The 19,252-nt window shown below is 40.0% G+C and overlaps 1 protein-coding gene across 3 annotated transcripts in view; it reads right to left on the bottom strand.

Annotated features, from left to right (window-relative positions):
• The window catches only part of NOVA1 (NOVA alternative splicing regulator 1), a 279,940-nt gene that overhangs the window by 25,637 nt on the left and 235,051 nt on the right, over positions 1-19,252 (bottom strand). For 2 of the 3 annotated variants that reach the window (XM_060263056.1, XM_060263058.1), the window contains exon 4: positions 7,836-7,907. The exons of the other annotated variant lie outside the window; for it this stretch is intronic. In XM_060263056.1, coding sequence (XP_060119039.1) covers positions 7,836-7,907 — 72 coding nt within the window. The remainder of the gene's footprint in view (positions 1-7,835; positions 7,908-19,252) is intronic. 3 annotated transcript variants of the gene reach the window in all.

Genomic DNA, 19,252 nt, shown 5'->3' with positions numbered 1-19,252 from the left:
CCCGGCAGGCCCTCGCAATGTAGCCCATCTTGCCACAGCTCCTGCAGACCACGTTGCGGTAGGGGCAGTCCCATCGCTCATGTTGGTCTCCACAGCTGGCGCACTTGGTGGCGGCTGGTCTGTCGGTTGCGCAGGGTCGCTGGGATGCTCGTGGGCCCGTCTCCGTCGGGGTAGCTGGAGTGCCTCTTCCTCGTCTGGTTGGCTGGGGCCCATCTCTTCCTGATGGACGGCCTTGGCCCTCGTTTTGGGGAAGGTCTTCGTGGTCCGTTCGAACACAACGGCCTCGTTGAAGGCGCTCCGGAGGGTGAGCTCTTCCCTCGCGAAGAGCTTCTGTTGCAGTCTTTTATCCCTCAGGCCCCAGGCGAAGGGGTCCCTCAGGGTCTCTTCCAGCTTTTCATAGCTGCAATTGCCCGCGATTTGGCAGAGAGCAGCCAGGTAGTCCACTGCCGATTCTCCCGCCTCTTGATCCCTCTTGTGGAAGAGGAACCTGCGGGCGATGAGTGAGGGTTGGGGCAAGAAGTGTCCGGTGAGGAGTCTGATTATCTCCTCGTATGTCTTCTCCATGATCCTCACGGGGGCCGAGAGACCCTTGGCGATCTCGAACGTGGCCTCTCCGCAGACGCTCAGGAAGACGTCTCTCTTCAGGCTGTCCTCCGTTATCCTGTTTGCTCGCAGGTAGCACGCGGCCCGCTCCGTGTAGGTCTCCCACCTCTCCGGGGTAGCTGGGTTGAACTCTTTGAGCCGGCCCGTGGTTCCGCTCTGGTTAGCCATGGTGGCTGCGGCGGCGGGCGTGTCGGTCTACAACCGATTTGCCTTCGGCATCTCCGGCTGGATCCGCGAAGCCCCTCAGGAATGGGCTAGCTAGGATCCCATCCTCGTTGCCAGTGTAATGTACTGAGAACCGAGATGGTTGGAAGGCAACATAGTTTATTCAGTAGCACATTACAAGAGAGAGAACACGCGGGCCGGGCCCCGCTTATATACATTACCCGGAACAGCCCCCTCCTCCGACCAGGTCGGTCAAACTTCCTGGTCGGTCAAACTTCCCGCCACAGATCTTGATGGGCGGGACGACAGGCGAGCTCCATCCGGGGACCCGGGGGTCGCCTTCAGTTGCGATCGCCATGCGGCCTGATCCCTTATGTTTAATACATAACACTTACTATCTTCCACCCACCCAAGTGAAGGCATGTGCTTCACCCCACACCTGAAGGGGAGCTGATGTCTATCATCTGGAGAGCAGTTGTAATTCTGAATGATCTCCAGCCCTCACCTGGAGATTGACAACAGTGGTTCCTCAGGAGGAAATGGCATTGTATCTGTCTGAGACCCACCCCTTAAATATCCAGAAATTTCCTAACCTGGAGTTGGCAACCGTATCTCCTCTTTATCTGTCCCTGTTTCAGCTTTCCATTGCCTTCCCCCTCCCTACAGCTTCTACATAAGAAAATCTTTCTTCACATTGGTGGTGGTGGGGGAACCATGTCTCTCACAGTTCACTGTTTGCTTTGCAGCAGTGTTGTTTGTGTGTGTGGGGGGGGGTGGCGGGAGGGGAGAGACAGACCATCTCAGACTTCTTACAGCAGGCCCTAAGAAGAGACAGTAGCAATCAGTAAGGCTTCAGGAGAACCTCTCAGCAGAGAACTGTCTCACTCAAAGGTCAGCGGTCTTCTGATAGGGTTCTGGCCTGACAGGGCTGGCAGCAGGCGGGTCACAGCGAGGCTACCCAATGACAGGGGGGAGTGGTGACAGAGTGCAAGGTCATTCATGTGGTAGCCACAACTTCCAATAAAAATTGAGGATCAAGCCAACACATTCAGCTTTTATTCTATCTACGATGATGATAGTACCCAGAAGCTGGCTGCATGATATCTTGCACGAGCAGAAATACAATGGGTATACAAAAAGTCTGACTTAGTGCAGTTATCAGTCTTTTTCTTTCATTTTTGCTTGTGCAAGTGGAAATTCTGTGCTAGATTCAATGCATTCAGATGTTTTGGGTATTCCACAAAGCATGAAGAAAATACTTTTCTATAATTTGTTCCTAGCATCCCTATATCTATGTTGTTAATACTATTCTAAACCTCTGTCAAGTCCTCATCATCACCTCCCTCACCCAACTTGAGCCCTTCCCAATTTGAGCCCTTCCTTCAGCTGCTACTACTGGAACCCTGCCTCAAGCTACAACCAAACTTGCTTGGTTTCAAGAAAATCTTTTGACAGCTATTTTTCATACTTTTCTTTGGTTGAAACATTGGGAAATTGCCGTGAAAGGTAGCAGAGAATTGTACTGCAATTAATGAATTAATATCAAGTTATATGAAGTTCATGCAAGCTTTTCTGCAGTTATCCCAAAAAGGATATTTATGAGGGGCTTGCAGCTTTTTATTGGCTGAGTTTCCCATGCCTTTAAAAGCAACTTGTTGTGCAGATACTTAGCCAGTGAACTACTTTCATCCTTTTTAATATCTACAGGAGGAGTTTAATTTTGGTGTCAGACAGCTGTTAAAAGCAGGACCAGTAAAATGGTGCCAAGTTCATAGTACCATCTCTTCCAGTGCTGTTGAGATATACCGCAGTAATCCCCAATAATCTCTTTCTGCCCCACACCTCTTACTCTCACTCACACAGAAATCTCATAGAAGGCCACCTGGCTACAACTGGGGGTGCCAACTTTTCATTGGCAGAGCTCCTATGTCTGCAACAACAGTATGATGAACAGAAAAGTTTCATCCAGCAAAAATGGAAGGAAAGAAAGAAAGGGAAAGAATGAAAGGAAAGGAAAGGAAAGGAAAGGAAAGGAAAGGAAAGGAAAGGAAAGGAAAGGAAAGGAAAGGAAAGGAAAGGAAAGGAAAGGAAAGGAAAGGAAAGGAAAGGAAAGGAAAGGAAAGGAAAGGAAAAGACATGGAAAGAAAGAACATAAACATAAGAGAAGCCATGTTTGATCAGGCCAGTGGACTATCCAGTCCAAAATTCCCTCAAACAATGCCCCAAAAGCACCAGAATGTCCACCAGTGGGGCCAGGGCACTAGAAGCCTCCCACTGTTGCTTCCCCCCCTCCCAGCACCAAGAATACAGACAGAGCATCACTTTCAGGGAAAGAACGAAAAAAGAGGGGGAGGGCAAAGAAAAAAAAAGCCTTCCTTGCCATCAGATGACCCCAGTCAGCAAAAATTCTGCCCAAGGGTCGTTTGGTAAAAAAAAAATAGCTACTGGAATGCCCACTCCCTGCCCCTCCCGGCTGAAAAAAACACACACATCCTTCTTTGCCGCCCAGGCCTCCTGAGGAAATCTCCCCAAAAGAACATACTGCAAGGCACATGAAAGCTCATACCTTGAAGAACACTTTATGGGTCTAAAGTGCCAGTGGATGCTAGCTTTTCTCTCAAACACTGGGAGTGGGGGAGAAGGAAGGAGAGGCAGTCCAGCTCCTCTCTGCACAACACAGAGACGGGGCAGGGCTAGCTTTGCTGGGGGAGGGGCTAGGTTTGGCTTTTCTTGTGACCAGGTAGTGAGGCTTCTGTGACCTAGTACTGGGTCACAACCCTGCAAATGGGAAACACTGTACTTGTGAATTAGTAGTTACTGCTCTATTATAACATTAATTATATGGCTGTTAAATGCAAGATGCATGGAAGATTCTATACTCTGAGCTCTAGAGCAGCCTCATTCCATGGGATAGTAGGAAAATTCCTTAAAAGGTGAACAAAATGCACTGGCTGTGCTTGCAGGGAAGCAGCCAGAACCTGGTTTGTATTGGTTTTTGTCTTGGTGGAGACTGCACAGCAAGGGCCCCTAAAGAAGCATAGCCTCCAGGTCAATCTCCCAGTAAAGGCAGCATTACCAACATGGCCAGAAAACCCAGCTTCTGTCTTCACTAGAAGGTATACTAGAATGCAGAATGTCCAACGATGCCTTGAGGCTTAATGTGAAAGGCAGACTATAAATGAAGTAAGAACATAAATGTTACTTTAAGCATGTCCAAGGCCTTGTGGTCATCTATTGGATTTTTTTTAAATCAAAAGCTATAATTGAAACTGGGGAAAAAACATACACGACTTGATTTTATAACAACCATTGGAGTATTTATATTTCAGTACAGTAAGGCGTTGAAAACAATGAGTAAATTGTATAATATCTGAAGAACTAGAGAAGAATTTGCTGCAAGATTGCTGACAACATAAAACACATTGGTACTGAATGCATATTTGTACTGTTATTAGATTTACACCTAACAGCTGACATACAAAAATTTTCAGGGAGCTGTGCTGGTCCATTATAAAACCCCCAAAAGCAACAATAGTGCAATAACTTTTACTGTATCAAATAAAATTTTGTGACATTTTAACTGAAAAAATAGATTATTGTTGATTTTAAGAGCTTTAAGAGTTCACCTGTGGGTTTTTTGTGTTACTGACAAATATGTATCCTCTGTTGAAAAATCTTTAAATAATTGGAAATCGGAATGATTAGAATAAAAAAACTACTGAGTTTTAAGGACAATTTTAATTAATACTTCAACAACAGTGGATAACCTATGTTGACATAGCATTAACAAATAAAACTGAGAAATGTTTACAGATGAGAAATTCATGATATAAAATACTGTCTACAAACGCAAAGTACTACAATTTAAATAGGCTTTCAATACACCCTATAGCATAATCAAGTTTCTCAAGAGAGTTGGACTAAGAGGATTAACATCTATACAGGCCACTGGATTACAGCAAGGAGAAGGCATGAAACAAAATTTCCCTTCCTGCTTCTTATATCAGTGGAACTGCACTAGCAGTATGAAATGCTTACAGTGCAATCCTAAACAGAGGCAGCTAAGGCCATACATTTAGAAAGGCTGTTTAGGATGGCACTGGCATTCATAAAAGGAAGTTGAAAGAAACTGTTATTTCCCTTAAAATCTGTCTGGCAAACAAACAATTCATTGCCCTCCCTAAATTCTTCTTCCCCTTAATCAGTTCCAAGGCAATCTTTCCTTTTGTGTTTACTTAAATATAACAGTACTGAAACCACAGGTCCCCAGGTGGAAAGATATTCTAGAATTAAATGCTATATCCAGAAGACCAGAACACGAAATCACAACCATCTTACAAAATCCTACCAAGAAGTCTACAGAAGTTTACCAGCACCATAGGTCCCTTCTCTGACATGACAGCAGAGTAGCTGTACATCGCTATATCATTACCTAAGATGGAAAGCAATTCTTCTGTAAAATAACCCTCATCAGCAATTTCAACTATACTCTAAAGCCTCTGCAATGTGCTCCTTTGTCACTGTCCCTTCTTTTAGCTCCTCCTAATTATACTGTTTATATCATGTCATCTGCCTTGAGTCTTAGTGAAATTTTGCCTAGTTACACCCAAAATATTATCCCCTCCCCCCCAAAATATTATGAGGAATAGGCAATGACTCTTTTCCTGTTTATCTTAATCTAAGACCTTAAAAATCACTACAGCCCTTATTTGATAAATATAATTAATATTATAGTGTAAAACAGGAGCACATCAAGTTTTATATAACACGGACACTGGGACATTTACATGTGGAAAGTGGGGGGAGAGATTTGTTCTTTTGTACTGGCTTAATAGTTCACAGACTGAAATATTTTTACCAAAACATTTGACAGTCCAAGTGCTGATGTTTGCTTGTATTTAGAGCATGCTCTAAATGGTGGGTGATCCATGGTATAAGCTCAGGGTTTTCTATCTTAATAGTCTCATTGGTGCAATTACTGGTGGGAGAAAAAGCTTCTGCTTCAATAGCTCACTAGTGGGAAAAAAATAAACTGCAAAAAATAGACTGTGTATTCTAGAATTACTAGAAGTGTAAGCAGAAGCAGGAAGAGAGGTAATGTGGTGGGCAAGAAGGCAATACCACCAAGTGGCATTTTGGGGACAGAACAGTTCCTATGTCTTCATAGGCAGGTGATAAGAAATGGTGGTTGAGGTAAGGGATAGCTTTGAGAGCATGGTGTGGGTGTGTGACTGCTGACTAGCAAGGTCAGCAGTCACACACTGTATAGGTGACAATGTTGTAGCCCATGCTGGCTATTCCTAGCCTGTCACCATGCTGCCTACAGCCACCTAGTCTCTACTGCTGTTTCATGACCCTCATTAATAAAAACTCATTTAGTCTCTGTCCAGTGGTTAGCTACTCACAGAATTTCAGAAACAGACTAGTATGGGGGATTGCTGAGTGACAAGTTATCACAACAATCAGGACAATGGAATTCCCAAGGCTTAACAGAAATATTAGTTTCTTATCTCACTATACAAGCTAATGTCATTCAGTTCTTGCACCTGTAAATTCTTATTGTGTTGTAAACTAATTTGCTGCTATTTACAGATCTTACAAACTGCCTTAATCTAATTTTAGCTGTATCTGTTGCTCAGTTACTTATTCATCTTGACTCTTCCTGGCTACACTCTCCTACTCTGTACCTATATGTAATGGTTGGTGACTTCTATTTCAATGAATCTGAAGAAGTGTGCATGTGCACGAAAGCTTATACCCAGAATAAAACATTGTTGGTCTTAAAGGTGTCATTGGACTCAAACTTTATTCTGATCAATAGAACATAGCTGAACATTAATCACTGATACAGTTAGAAACAACTGCCAATTAATTATCACCAGAATTAGCAGCAAAACTTTGATTTCCTTACATTGTCTATGTCTAACTATAAAGTTAAATTATTTTCATCTTCTGTGGATTCTTTGTACATTCCTTTTGAGATCTTTGAAGTTTTTAAACCAATATATAGAAGCCCTAACACAAAGAGAAGTTGCCTGCCAAGGGTAACTTTTCTATGTGAGTAGAATATATTTACACAGCAAGATACCTAAGAAATAAACCACACATCCCGCTTCTTTGAAAGGTAGTTTGAGACTTGTGTATCTTTCTTCATTTGTACTTGTTCATTAGCATCCAAGAAAGACATGAACAAGACCTGAATAGCAAAGATAAAATATGGATAAACAGTGGTGATACACTGGAAAAATCGCAAAGAAAACAGTGTCTCTGAACATTTGTAAAATATTTTGACCTTGAAAGAACCATGGCATGAAAAAAGCAACCAACTATATTAGCTCTGATTCTGTTGATATATTTTACATGAATGCATAATATTAAGACCTAATAATGAGAGGCCTGAACTACTGATTTGCAAAGTCTCATCATATTACTTCATTTTGAATGTATAAAATGTTAAAAACATATTCCATAGCAGATGCAATTAAAATGTACACAGGGTTCCTTAAGGCAGATATAAGGTAGAGTTTTTGTCTTGACAGTTTTAAAGTACTTCATTGCAGTGATCCGTATCAGCAGCTTTTTAACGAATTTCCCTTTTGCCAACAGATGATTACTTAGTAGTTACCACATTAACAGTACATCATAATTGCTGTGGTGGATCAGATCAAGGCCTACCCAGTCTAGCATTCCAATTCTAACTATTTACCATGGAAGATACAGTACAAGGAAGTCATGGCAGTTTCCTATTTTTCATAATACTCAATTACTTTCTTTTTTTAGATCTTTGCAGAAATCTCCATAAAATTAGCACAATCATTTAAATGTCTAGAAATACTTTAAAGACAAGTACTGTAATATTACAAAACCACTTTCTAAATCTTTTTCTGGTAATTTGTTTTATTTACCAAGTCAGAAATACTGTTCAAGCAACAGCTTTAGATATCCATGAATATGGGTGTATATATGTGAATGAAAAAAATAAAACCTTAACCCACCATATCTTTTTCTCCAGTTTGCAAGCTGCCGCTCGTGAAAAGTATGGTGTAGATGGTAGGATGATACTGTACCTGATTAGCTCTGGAGGTGGTCATGGGATCAGATGGAGAGGACTTGGTGGTAGTTGGGGATGATGGCAATGTCTGGGAACAAAGCAGTTCAGGAGCAAATCAACCTCAACAAGCCTTAGACTGAACAGTTAAAAAAAATTAAACCAATGTAATGTAATAGAAAATTAAAGAGAAAACACCTGAAATCTAGATTTTCTTCTCATTTGAACTTAATGGAATTTAATGCCAATCAAGCAAATAACTAATGCATGTAAGTATGCATGCATATGCATGTAAAAACAAACTAATGGCTTAAAATTAAGATGGTAAACTCACAAAATAATAAAAATATGCTGACCATATGAATATTTTTCCCCACACATTATTCTTGGGGAAAGTAAAGGCTAGTAAACAAACAAATTCCAACAAGTTCAATGAGCAGATGTACTATAACCAACAGGCTGTTAAAAGAATGGCAAATGCTTGGAAGATACAAGGTAATACCATTTTTCTCACTCATCATTGCATCTGGATTTTGACTTGGGACTCCATTAAAAAAGTTGTGATCCCTAGCTTAAAACAATTAATTCAGAGTTTTTAAAGCAATGAACTACTAAAACATTTATTCATTTATTTAAAGCAAAGAATAGGTGAAATATATAAACATCAGTTATATCATGGGTGAAAGTACATTTAAAACTTCATAACAGAACTGCAGCACAAAATTTATCATCAGTATTTAAAAGTAATTACTATAAGGATGGAATTTAAATAATGCTGCATTTATCTGTACATAACACATATGGTTCATATCATACTGTTATTTTTTTCTAAAAACATATAGCATAGTTAATACTAAAACAACTATTTATTTGAAATATATGCATAGCTTTTTTAGTATGATCAAATCACAGTTATAAAATATTTTAGACACTTTTCAAGATCAAATATACTTAAAAAAATTATAGAGGAAATTCTTGAACACAATTTAAGACCCTTAAAATATATGTAAGAAAGGAGTACTCTACAAAATATAATTTGTATACCAACTTATGTCTAAGTCAAACTACATGTCTGGTGTTGGCTGACAACCTTTCAAACATGACAGCTGCCATACAGGACATTTTGTGGTGGATACCAATATGGTTACCATACAGAAAAATTTCCCTGAAATACCCTGGCTTTTACTTATGACATTTTTTGTTTTTAAACCAACCAATGATTTTCTTATTAATTAATAAAATTTTACCCAAAGGCAATTAAAACAGATGCTTATATTCATTTTTAAAATACTGTATAGCCTAATTAAAGTGATAGGGCAGAACACACTGCAGCTTTCATGGACTGCTGTCTGTTACTTGGACCACACCTGATGGACCATACCCTGTTTAAAGTAGGTAGACCCATCTTCTTTTGAAAAACTCTGAAGGTAGAACTTCCCCGTTGTGGCTCCCACCTTGAGGAAAGGCCTGCCAGAGGAAGTCAGAAAGGCTTCCATGCTCCTGGCTTTCCACAAACTATGCAAAATTGAGTTATTCAAAATTGCTTTTCTATGCAGGCAATAGAGTTGAATTGTACAAAATTATTCAAAAATAATTTATTCTAGTTGGATAAATGATTAGGGACTGTGGTCCAAGTAGCTTGTTGTAAGTAGGAACCTACTATAAAATTTTGCATAATTTAATGTGTAATGTTAATATTTATGGCTTTGCTTCAATTCTGTTTTTAGATTTCTGGATGGCTGTATAACCTTAATCCTATTGCCCTTTCTATTGAATGTGCCATTCCATTGGTTATACTGACTCACTCTGCGTAATCCATCTTGAATCCCAGTGAAAAATGTGGACTATAAATCATTCAAATAATAAAAAAAATATAACCCACAAGACATTGTTTGGTAATATTCAAATTAATAAAACCATTCTATACATTATAAGCATTTCTACCTACAGAAAACAGAGCAGCAACTAAAGAGCCTCCACATATCACATTAGCTTGTATACAATAGTGCCTCATCACAAATAATATACCACCACTTGTGCAAAGGGGAAGAATTTTTGATTCTTGCCAAAGTGCCGCCTATCTGAAAGCTCCCTGTCCCACAATGACTGTCATTCTAGAGGATCTACTAACCATCATGGCAGCTTTTCAAGAAATTCAGGAGCTGCACTGGAAGATGAGGATTTAAAGGGGGAGGACTGTATATTTAAAAAGCTATTATGAAAGTAGAATGCCAGCAGGGAGCCAGACTGGGCTCACTGGAATCAAGCACAGAATGGGCATGGGAGAGGAAGCTGGAACTGGAAGGACCAGAACAATGGCCTTGGTTCCAGCACCTCTTGTCATCCCCATCTTGCCCCAAAGCGCCATACAGGGACTCCCCAATGCAGGCAGACCTGTGATCCTAGAGAGACACAATCAGCCTTAGAACAGCCCCATCTTCACTATGCACAGTGGCACCCCCTCCAAAGATTACATACATCTTCACTATGCACAGTGGCACCCCCTCCAAAGCTATGCATACGCTCTCTCTATCTCTCTGCCTGGACACCATGTAACCAGATTGTTCCCCGTCCATTACCCTAAGTAAGGGGGGGGGTCTCTCAGTCATGGCACATGGCCGTGCAGCCTTCATCTTCAAGATCCCAAATGGACCTCTGCACACCTGGAAAGGTAGTATGCCCTGTGCATCTTCCCTTTGATTCTGCTATATCTCACCTCTTTTTTTCTTAGGTCTTGTCTGTGCTTATATTATTTACGTGCAAAGGAATAATGTATTGCAACACCTACGTTTATTTGAGTAAAACATTATAAAATACCACTGCTTGGACTCTTGGCTGAAAACGCGAACTCCGTATAATTGAAAGCAAATGTGTGTATTGCAGAATTCTGCCTGTCCAGATGTGCAGAAACACCTACACTCATACATATATATATATATATATATATATATATATATATATATATATATATATATATATATATATATATATGCAGTATGTATAGCCTACTCTTTAATTGGCTTATTTTTAAATTTGGCTTGAGCTTACAGTAAAGCTCTCATGGTCTTTTTTTTTTTTTAATACAATCGATGCCCCTAAACTTTACAATCTGTCCATTCACTCCTCCTCGCCATTTGCATTCTATTCTTACACTTCATTTCTGGACATGCAGTTCCCCAACGGCAGCACCACTTGGCACCATGAATGTGTGGCCATCATATCCATGGATAAGCCCGACCGCAAAGGGGGGAATTGTTACTGAGAGGTGCTGCCTGATAAAATGGAGTATCCCAGTGCCTAGAGAGAGAGTGTGGGTCTCCTATTATGGGCAACAAAATGGAATCCGACCAGAAAACAGGCCAAGAAAACACTCCCATCTAAAGTGGAGCGAACCCCAGAGAGAGCTTGTTCTGGTTGGCACCTGAATTCTGCCTCAGTGTAGTCTCAACTATATCCCCCCCCCAAAAAAAAGGATGCATAATATCATGGGAACTGCTGATAAGTATTGTTCACACCGTAATCTTCAGCTGCTGATAAATCAGCCATCTCCTTGGCTCTTTCTGCAACTCAGTTTCTCTTTGTCTACTGCTATGGTAATGTCCGACATCTGGGCAGATTCTTTGTTTTCTATGTTTGCCTCTACCCAGGGGTATCTTTGCTGAACCGCCCAAACCATTAACACATATCCTGACCTTTTGTAACCTATTGGGAGGACATTACTAAATCAGCCCCACTATTGTTACCTGAAGATCCATCCAGGTGACCAGAGTCTGCTCTACTCATTGGCTTAAGGTGGGCACCCAATCAAATACCCAGAATAAGCACTGCCCACCACACAAGCCAGCCCTTTTTCTGGGTTGGTCTTACCCCCTCCAAAGATTACATACAGGACTGCAAGCCATGCTTGCTCTCTCTCTCTGCCTGGACACCATGTAACCAGATTGTTCCCCCTCCATTACCCTAAGTTAAGGGGGGGGGGGGGCTCTCAGTCATGGCACATGGCCATGCATGCCTTCATCTTCAAGCCCCAAATGGACCTCTGCACACCTGGAAAGGTAGTATGCCCTGTGCGCCTTCCCTTTGATTCTGCTATATCTCACCTCTTTATTCTTAGGTCTTGTGTGTGCTTATATTATTTATGTGTAACGGAATGATTGTATTGCAACACCTACATTTATTTGAGTAAAACATTATAAAATACCACTGCTTGGACTATTCTTGGCTGAAAACCCGAACTCCATATCATTGAAAGCAAAGATCCTTCACTCCTAATTTGCTCTACCAAGTCTCTTAGCTAATTTCCCCATTAAAAATAAGAGACTTAAAAGCATTGCTGGTAACAACTGAAACAAATGGAAAAGCTCACAAATTTCAGAAGAATTAGAACGGATCTATTTAAAATATACATTAACTGTACATAAGTTACCATTCTTTTAAAACACAGTACTTGCTGAATGAATCACAGAATTGACAGTAAAGTAAAAAAAAAAAATCTTTAAAAATACAGTGCACATAAAGCATGACTATTTCCATTAAAATAAAATGGAGTTATGGGTTTATCAGAAAAATGTTCTTTCACTTCAAACAATACAAAAGACTGACCCATTATACAGGCCATAAATGTTTTATGATCCCATTAAAATAAAATAGAGATTGTTGTTCTTTGAGAATAAAATATGAAGAGGTACATTGATTGTGACTGCCTCAGCCTAAATTGTATCTTACCAGAAATTTAAGGGCTCAAAAACTGGGTCTTTCTTCCAGGCTCTTTGAACACTTAAGAGGCATGCACACCAAGATGGGAAGAATTCTAATTCCAAAATATCCAGCTGCTGAATTATCAAAGCAGTAAACTGCTTAGGAACAAACTGCAAATGCCATGACTTTTATGATTAGAACTGTTTGCTTGTTTTTAAAACTAATTAACAGACCTATTCAGCTAGTCTGAAGATCATGTTTCTGGGCAAAAGAGAGTTTAACCCTTCACTCTCATGTTGTTTGCCTAATTTAAATAGCCCCTCTGAATCTGAACTAAGGTCTATGGGAAAGTAAGATAAGTAAAATACAAGAGATTATAATCACAGAACCCTCACATTGTTTAGTCCTCAGAAGGCGAGACTAAATGAACAGAAAAGAGGAATATTTCACTGTAGATCTCTCTTAAAGAAAAGCAGGGCCTTTTTTGTAAGCAAGAACTCCTTTGCATATTATGCTACCCCCTCCTCCCACTATAGCCAATCCTCCAAGGGCTTACAGTTGGCCCTATAAGAAGAGCCCTGTAACCAAAGGAGCTCCTGCTACAAAAAAAGCCCTGAAGAAAAGCATCTTTTTCCTTCTATAAATGACCTCACCCAGTTACACTCTTAAGTAGCTAGTAACCTATGCAATGATGAAGGAATACATTTTAAAAGGTACTAGAGTAATTTAGCTTGCACATTGTTGTGAGCCACCCTGAGCATGATAGAGGAGGGTGGGATATAAATAAAATAAAATAAAATAAAAATATTTGCTCCATGATGGAGAAATCCCAGCTTAAAATTAGTAAAAAAAAAAAAAAGAGAGAGAGAGAGAGAGAGAGAGATCAACTACCATCCCCAAAAGTGAGAAGCTGACTTCCAGGAGGAAAGTAGCAACCCAACAAAGGGTTAGGGCACCAAAATTATTTAATTAATTCCCCAGACAGATTAGCCTGTCCCCTTCCAAAGCCAAATTTTCTCCCCTCCTGTTCATTTAGTCTCTCCTAAGGACCAAACAATGTGAGATTTCTGTAGGGTTTGCCAGCTCTGGATGTGAAACACTTGGAGATTTTGGGGAAGGAGCCTAAAGAGAGTTCGGCTTGGAAAGGGGAGGGATCTTAGCATGGTACAATGCCATAAAGTCCACCCTCCCAAGTAGCCATCTTCTCCAGGGGAACTGTTCTCTGTCATCTGGAGATCAGTTGTAAAACCAGGAGATCTCCAGGCCCCACCTGGAGGCTGCAAATCCTAGATTTCTGATGTAGATAGATGATGGCTGGCTGGAAGAATGAATGGATATATAGACAGATAGATATGCAATTTTAAAGTTGTTTTAATGTTTTCACTATTTGCTGCCTTGTCTCAGAGGCAATTAGCATGAGATTAGAATTCGGGGTAACAAATCTCCTATTGACCTTATATAAGAACATTACAGTTCTCCACAAAGATGTTTCTCATCACAAAGCCTATTATTATGTCAGAATTTTATGACACTATAAACTGTCAAGTATACCATGTGATTAATGCACACATATCACTAGTAAGGTAACTAATACTGGAGGAGGCTCCACATATAGACTCACTCCCAACACAAGATGAAAGACTCTGTGAACAGGGAAAATATATCTGACTACTGAAAACAGCAATTAATCAAGGCCTTGAAATATGGACTGTTGTGAGCCCCTAAGATTATAAACATGTATTCAGGATCTCAAATAAAAGAAGGTTGAAAAATTATCAATTCCATCAGGTGTCACTGAATCTTATTCCTAAACAAATATTGGTATCTAATGAAGTGAGCTTTGATTCATGAAAGCTAATATCCTGGGAAAAAATCTTGTGGGCTTGAAAACGCTACTGGACTCAAATTCTACTACAACAGACTAACATGGTTATCCACCTGAAACTATTTTCCTAATATTCTCAATAAGGATTGAGTAAATGTAGCCTTTTATATAAGCATGAAGGGAACACACACTTTATTACTAGGAAAGGAATGCTATTAACTTCATTCTCCTGCTCACCAGCTGTCTTACCCTTTTCTGAATGGATCCATCAAATCTCCATAGACAATTCAGTTCTGCAAAGTGGAACACATTTTATTCAGCAGGGGATAAAATGTGTCTTTGAGAGCTTCAAGAGTACTGCAGAAATATTCTGAGACTGCTAATTGGCAGGGAGTACATAACATCTGGAGAAATACTGCAAAGGTAAGAGGAATCCATACTCTATAGTAAAGCAGTGACAGGCAATGATGATTAGGGCAGATGCAATGTCCCTTTTGATAAAAAGAGTCTAGTGATGAAATTGTTTTCATTGCTTGGCAAAAGAGTATTTCCAAATTTCCTGACTGACTCTTTGATGTCAGCAGTTTGGGAAACTAGGATCATATTTTGTAATTTTGTATACTTAATGTCAGGGCTTTTTTTTTTTTTTGTAGCAGGAACTCCTTTGCATATTTTTTGTAGCAGGAACTCCTTTGCATATTAGGTCACACACCCCTGATGTAGCCAATCCTCCAAGAGCTTATGAGGCTCTTAGTACAGGGCATACTGCAAGCTCCAGGAGGACTGGCTACTTCAGGGAGGTGTGGCCTAATATGCAAAGGAGTTCCTGCTATAAAAAAGCCTTGCTTAATGTCTCACATTAAGATTTATGCTTTGCTCTGAAGAACATCTGTTCTGTTTTTAGATTTCTACAACCTAAACCTATTGTATTGCTTAATGAATACCCCATCCTGTTGATTGTATTGACTCACTCTGCGTAATCTGCCTTGAGTCCAAATGAAAAAGATGGACTATAAATGTTGTAAATAAAAATATCTACAAGCCACTGGCTTTGCTGAGGGCACCTGCTACAAAATCCATTAACTTGATTAGTTGAACCCACAATATTATCTGGTAGCAAATTGCACAGATTTTTCACTGCTTTTAACAGAATTTCCTTGCATTCCCAAAACCAGAGCTGTGGCTACTCCCCACAGATAAGTCCCTTCTAAATGTTGTTCAATGGAGGCACAGCAGGTTATAGTTTTGAAATGTGTGGATAACTGATGGATTAGTCTCTATTCGGAATGTAAAAAATGCACAGTCAAATGTGTGCAGCCTTCATCGGCATATTTCAGCTACCCAATTGGGAGGGTCCCCTAGTTTCTGTCCCTCTGTCTGCCATTTTTTTCCTTCATAAACACAGTATAGTCAGTGAAATTTTAGGTGGGACCACCAGATTGGGGACTTACTAAACTGGAGTGGAGATGGACTTACAAAAAGGTAAACTACTGTGCAAGCACCAGTAGTTTCTGACACTGGGATGATGTCGCATCACAACATTTTCACGGCAGACTTTTTTACAGGGTGGTTTGCCATTGCCTTCCCCGGTCATCTACACTTTCCCCCCAGCAAGCTGGGTACTCATTTTACAGACCTTGGAAGGATGGAAGGCTGAGTCAACCTTAAGCCGGTTACCTGAACCCAGCTTATGCTGGGATCAAACTTAGGTTGTGAGCAGAGAGTTCAGACTGCAGTACTGCAGCTTTACCACTTATTATAGTCATGCATAAAATAAATATGAGGCATGAAGTCACTTGCCCTAGCAAGTCTGATGGCAGCCATACCCAGTTTATATTGTCTTGGAATTGTCGTCACAAGCCAACCATCACCATCCCTATTCCCTATTATATATGCAGCTCTTTAAGGATCCTGCCTCCCCAGATCCATCTGGGCTCACTGCCTTAAGCTCATCCTGTAGCCCAACTAAAAACGATCCTTCTACACACTTAAATGATTTCAGTCTTGTGCAAATGAAATGCTGTTGTAGCAAACTGAGCTTGCTGATAAGAGGTGATAGAAGTTTGTTGTGGAGGCAGTAAAGAGCAGAATGGCATTTCCCCACTTAGTGTACAAGACCATATATAATATACACAATGGATAGGAATAAACTGTCAGGATCTTGAAGAGGAAATCACCATAAGAAAGTAAGGAACCTGGACTCTTCCCCCATTCAGATGTTGGTTTTTTAAAAAAAATCACAGATACAACTAGCTACTCCATATCTGTGTTATGTAATGGGGTCCCCTGTCAGACTTGTTGCATTTCTATGGTCTTGCTGTCCAGGGCTTTCAACTTTATCGTATATATATTCATCCAGTGGAGTCAGTGTACACAGCACCTAAAACAGGACTGATAAAATCTCAAAAGTCAATTTTACAACCAAAAATAAAATTTGTACTTTAATGCTGAAAAATTGTCAAAATATTACAGAATTCAGATCACAATTTCTGAACAAAAACCTTGGAGTAACTGATTTCTAGTATAGTCACTGGAAGAATGTACACTAGATATGGGCCTATGTCAAACAGTAATCTTTTTACATGCTTCATCATTTGAAGCAAAGTAGCTAGGAGCAATGCTCCCTCTAAGCTGTGGAGTCTTGTGAGTAAAAATTCTACTCTGAACTGCTGGCATTAAAAATTGTGAGCTACTGCAAAAATCAGTTTGCTCTGGGGGCATTTTTCCTGAGCTAAGACAAAAATGTGTGAGCCAGAGGCTAAAAGACTGTGACCTAGCTCACAATAACTCAGCTTAGAGGGAACATTGGAGACGTCATGCCCTCTCTTGCCTTCACCTCCCAGCTCCTGTTATTCTCCTCTCTTAGGGGGTAAGACTAGTCTTTTTATTCTCTTCTGAAGAAATACATGCACACACATACTTTCCCCAAGCATTTCCTTCCTGTCTATTTGACATCTTGATCAATGTATTGCCACCATCTTTAAGATGCTAGTTTCTTTTCTTTTTCTTTTTTTAAAATTCTTGTTTCTTAGAATCTTTCAAGGAGGGCTTTTTTCTCAATACATCTAACTAACAGGCTCTCTCAAACACAGTTTTATACGATTAAACTGGCATTGTACTTCTGCAGGCCCCTCTTTAAAATCTAACTATTTAGGCATCTTGACCAATCAAATATGACTGTGGAACTGCATGCTCCTAGACAACAAAATGTGTTTTTTGCTTCTAGTCAGGGATTTTGACCTCCCCAATTCTTGTTCTCTGAAGAACACCTGTTGGTGAAAGCATTGCTACAGCTCTAGAGAAGGGAATGATGCTCTCCACCCCCCTCCTGACAAAGAAACATGTATGCAAGCAACAGTACTGGTACACACAGACCATAACTCAAAAACAAATACAAAAGGTTTCATTTACTAAAGCTCCTACTAATTTTGGAGTTTCTCTTTCTCTGCCATGTCCTGCAGGCCATATATATTGCAAACAGTTATCCAATGACCATACAATGACCATAATGTAAAAGTTCCCATTTCAATTGCAGGCAGGGGAGTTTGCATTCCATGCTTTACCCAAGTGATATGTGTGCAGGAGTGAATGCGTAGTATGCATTTTAATTTTTAAAAGGCAAGATATATAAGGGAAACTGGGTGGCATAGGGAAGGTGGAAGATATTCACCACCTGAATTAATGAACAGTAGGGTGAGAAAAGGTAGAGGAATGGGAATGTCATGAAGAGGGATAGGATTGCATTCTGTTGCCAGCCACATAATGGAGAAATGGGATTACATACATTACCAACCATGTCACAAATCACTTCTCCAAACCAAGTGAGGAAACATCTCCACATCACTTGCACCTGAAAGGACTGAGCAGCAGTTATGGAGGAATCTGCAATTATGAGCAATTTTTAAAATCTATGGGAGAAAAATGATCCAGCTGCCATCAAGCTAAATTTGCCAGGGTCCCCCACCCCCACTTTTGATTAGTTTATAGACATATATTTCTGCATATCTGGGAAGTCTATGGGTATCTTCATTGTATTGCTTTTGTTATCCACATGAGCCAACTGGTATCATATTTGACATAGCAATGATTCTTTATGAATTCATAAAGTTGTTCCTGTGATAACCAGTGTCACTTCCACAATAGTCTTTTTTCCATTGGTAACATCATTAACTTGCTTGCTTATTCCTAAGAATCCAGATAATTTTTCTCCCAAAGACAAGAACGAGAAGCTGAGTTGTAGTTAAAGGAGGGGAGAGCTGAGACTGCTCACAACCTTGAGAATTTACAGAACCTTGGACATGAATAGTTTGAGGTGGAGTGGTATAATACCAGAGTGGCCAAACTTGCTTAATGTAAGAGCCATGTAGAATAAACATCAGATGTTTGAGAGCCACAAGGAAGGAAGGAAGACAAACAGATGAAGGAGGGAGGTAGAAATAAATTAACTTTAACTTTAAATGCATTCTATAAGCCGCTGGCTGGCTTGGCAAAGTGATTTAAAGAGACAAATGCCTTATCCAAGCCAGTCACCAGGGTGGTGGGAGCTTTGAGAGCTACACAATATGTGTGAAAGAGCCACATGTGGCTCTTGGGCCACAGTTTAGCCACCCCTGGTATAATATTTTCAAATTGTTTATGTGATTCTTTTTGAGTTCCTGATTTGTACTGTCTGATGTTAACAGACTTTACAGGGAAAAAAATCTGAGGATTTTGTATGTGCACAATGTATTATATGTGTACAATGAATTTTAACGATACTACTGTATTTTATTTTAACATTATGTATTTTAACTGTTCTTAGCTGCCCTAAGCCCGATAGGGAAGGGTGGAATATAAATATAATACAATAAAATAAAAATAAAAAAAATAAAAAAAATAAAATTAACATGTTTTATTCAAGTGCAAGGAAGGAG

The sequence above is a fragment of the Heteronotia binoei genome, chromosome 21, assembly GCF_032191835.1.
Source record: "Heteronotia binoei isolate CCM8104 ecotype False Entrance Well chromosome 21, APGP_CSIRO_Hbin_v1, whole genome shotgun sequence".
NCBI lineage: Eukaryota > Metazoa > Chordata > Lepidosauria > Squamata > Gekkonidae > Heteronotia > Heteronotia binoei.
This window is presented reverse-complemented; position numbering and strand designations above follow the sequence as displayed.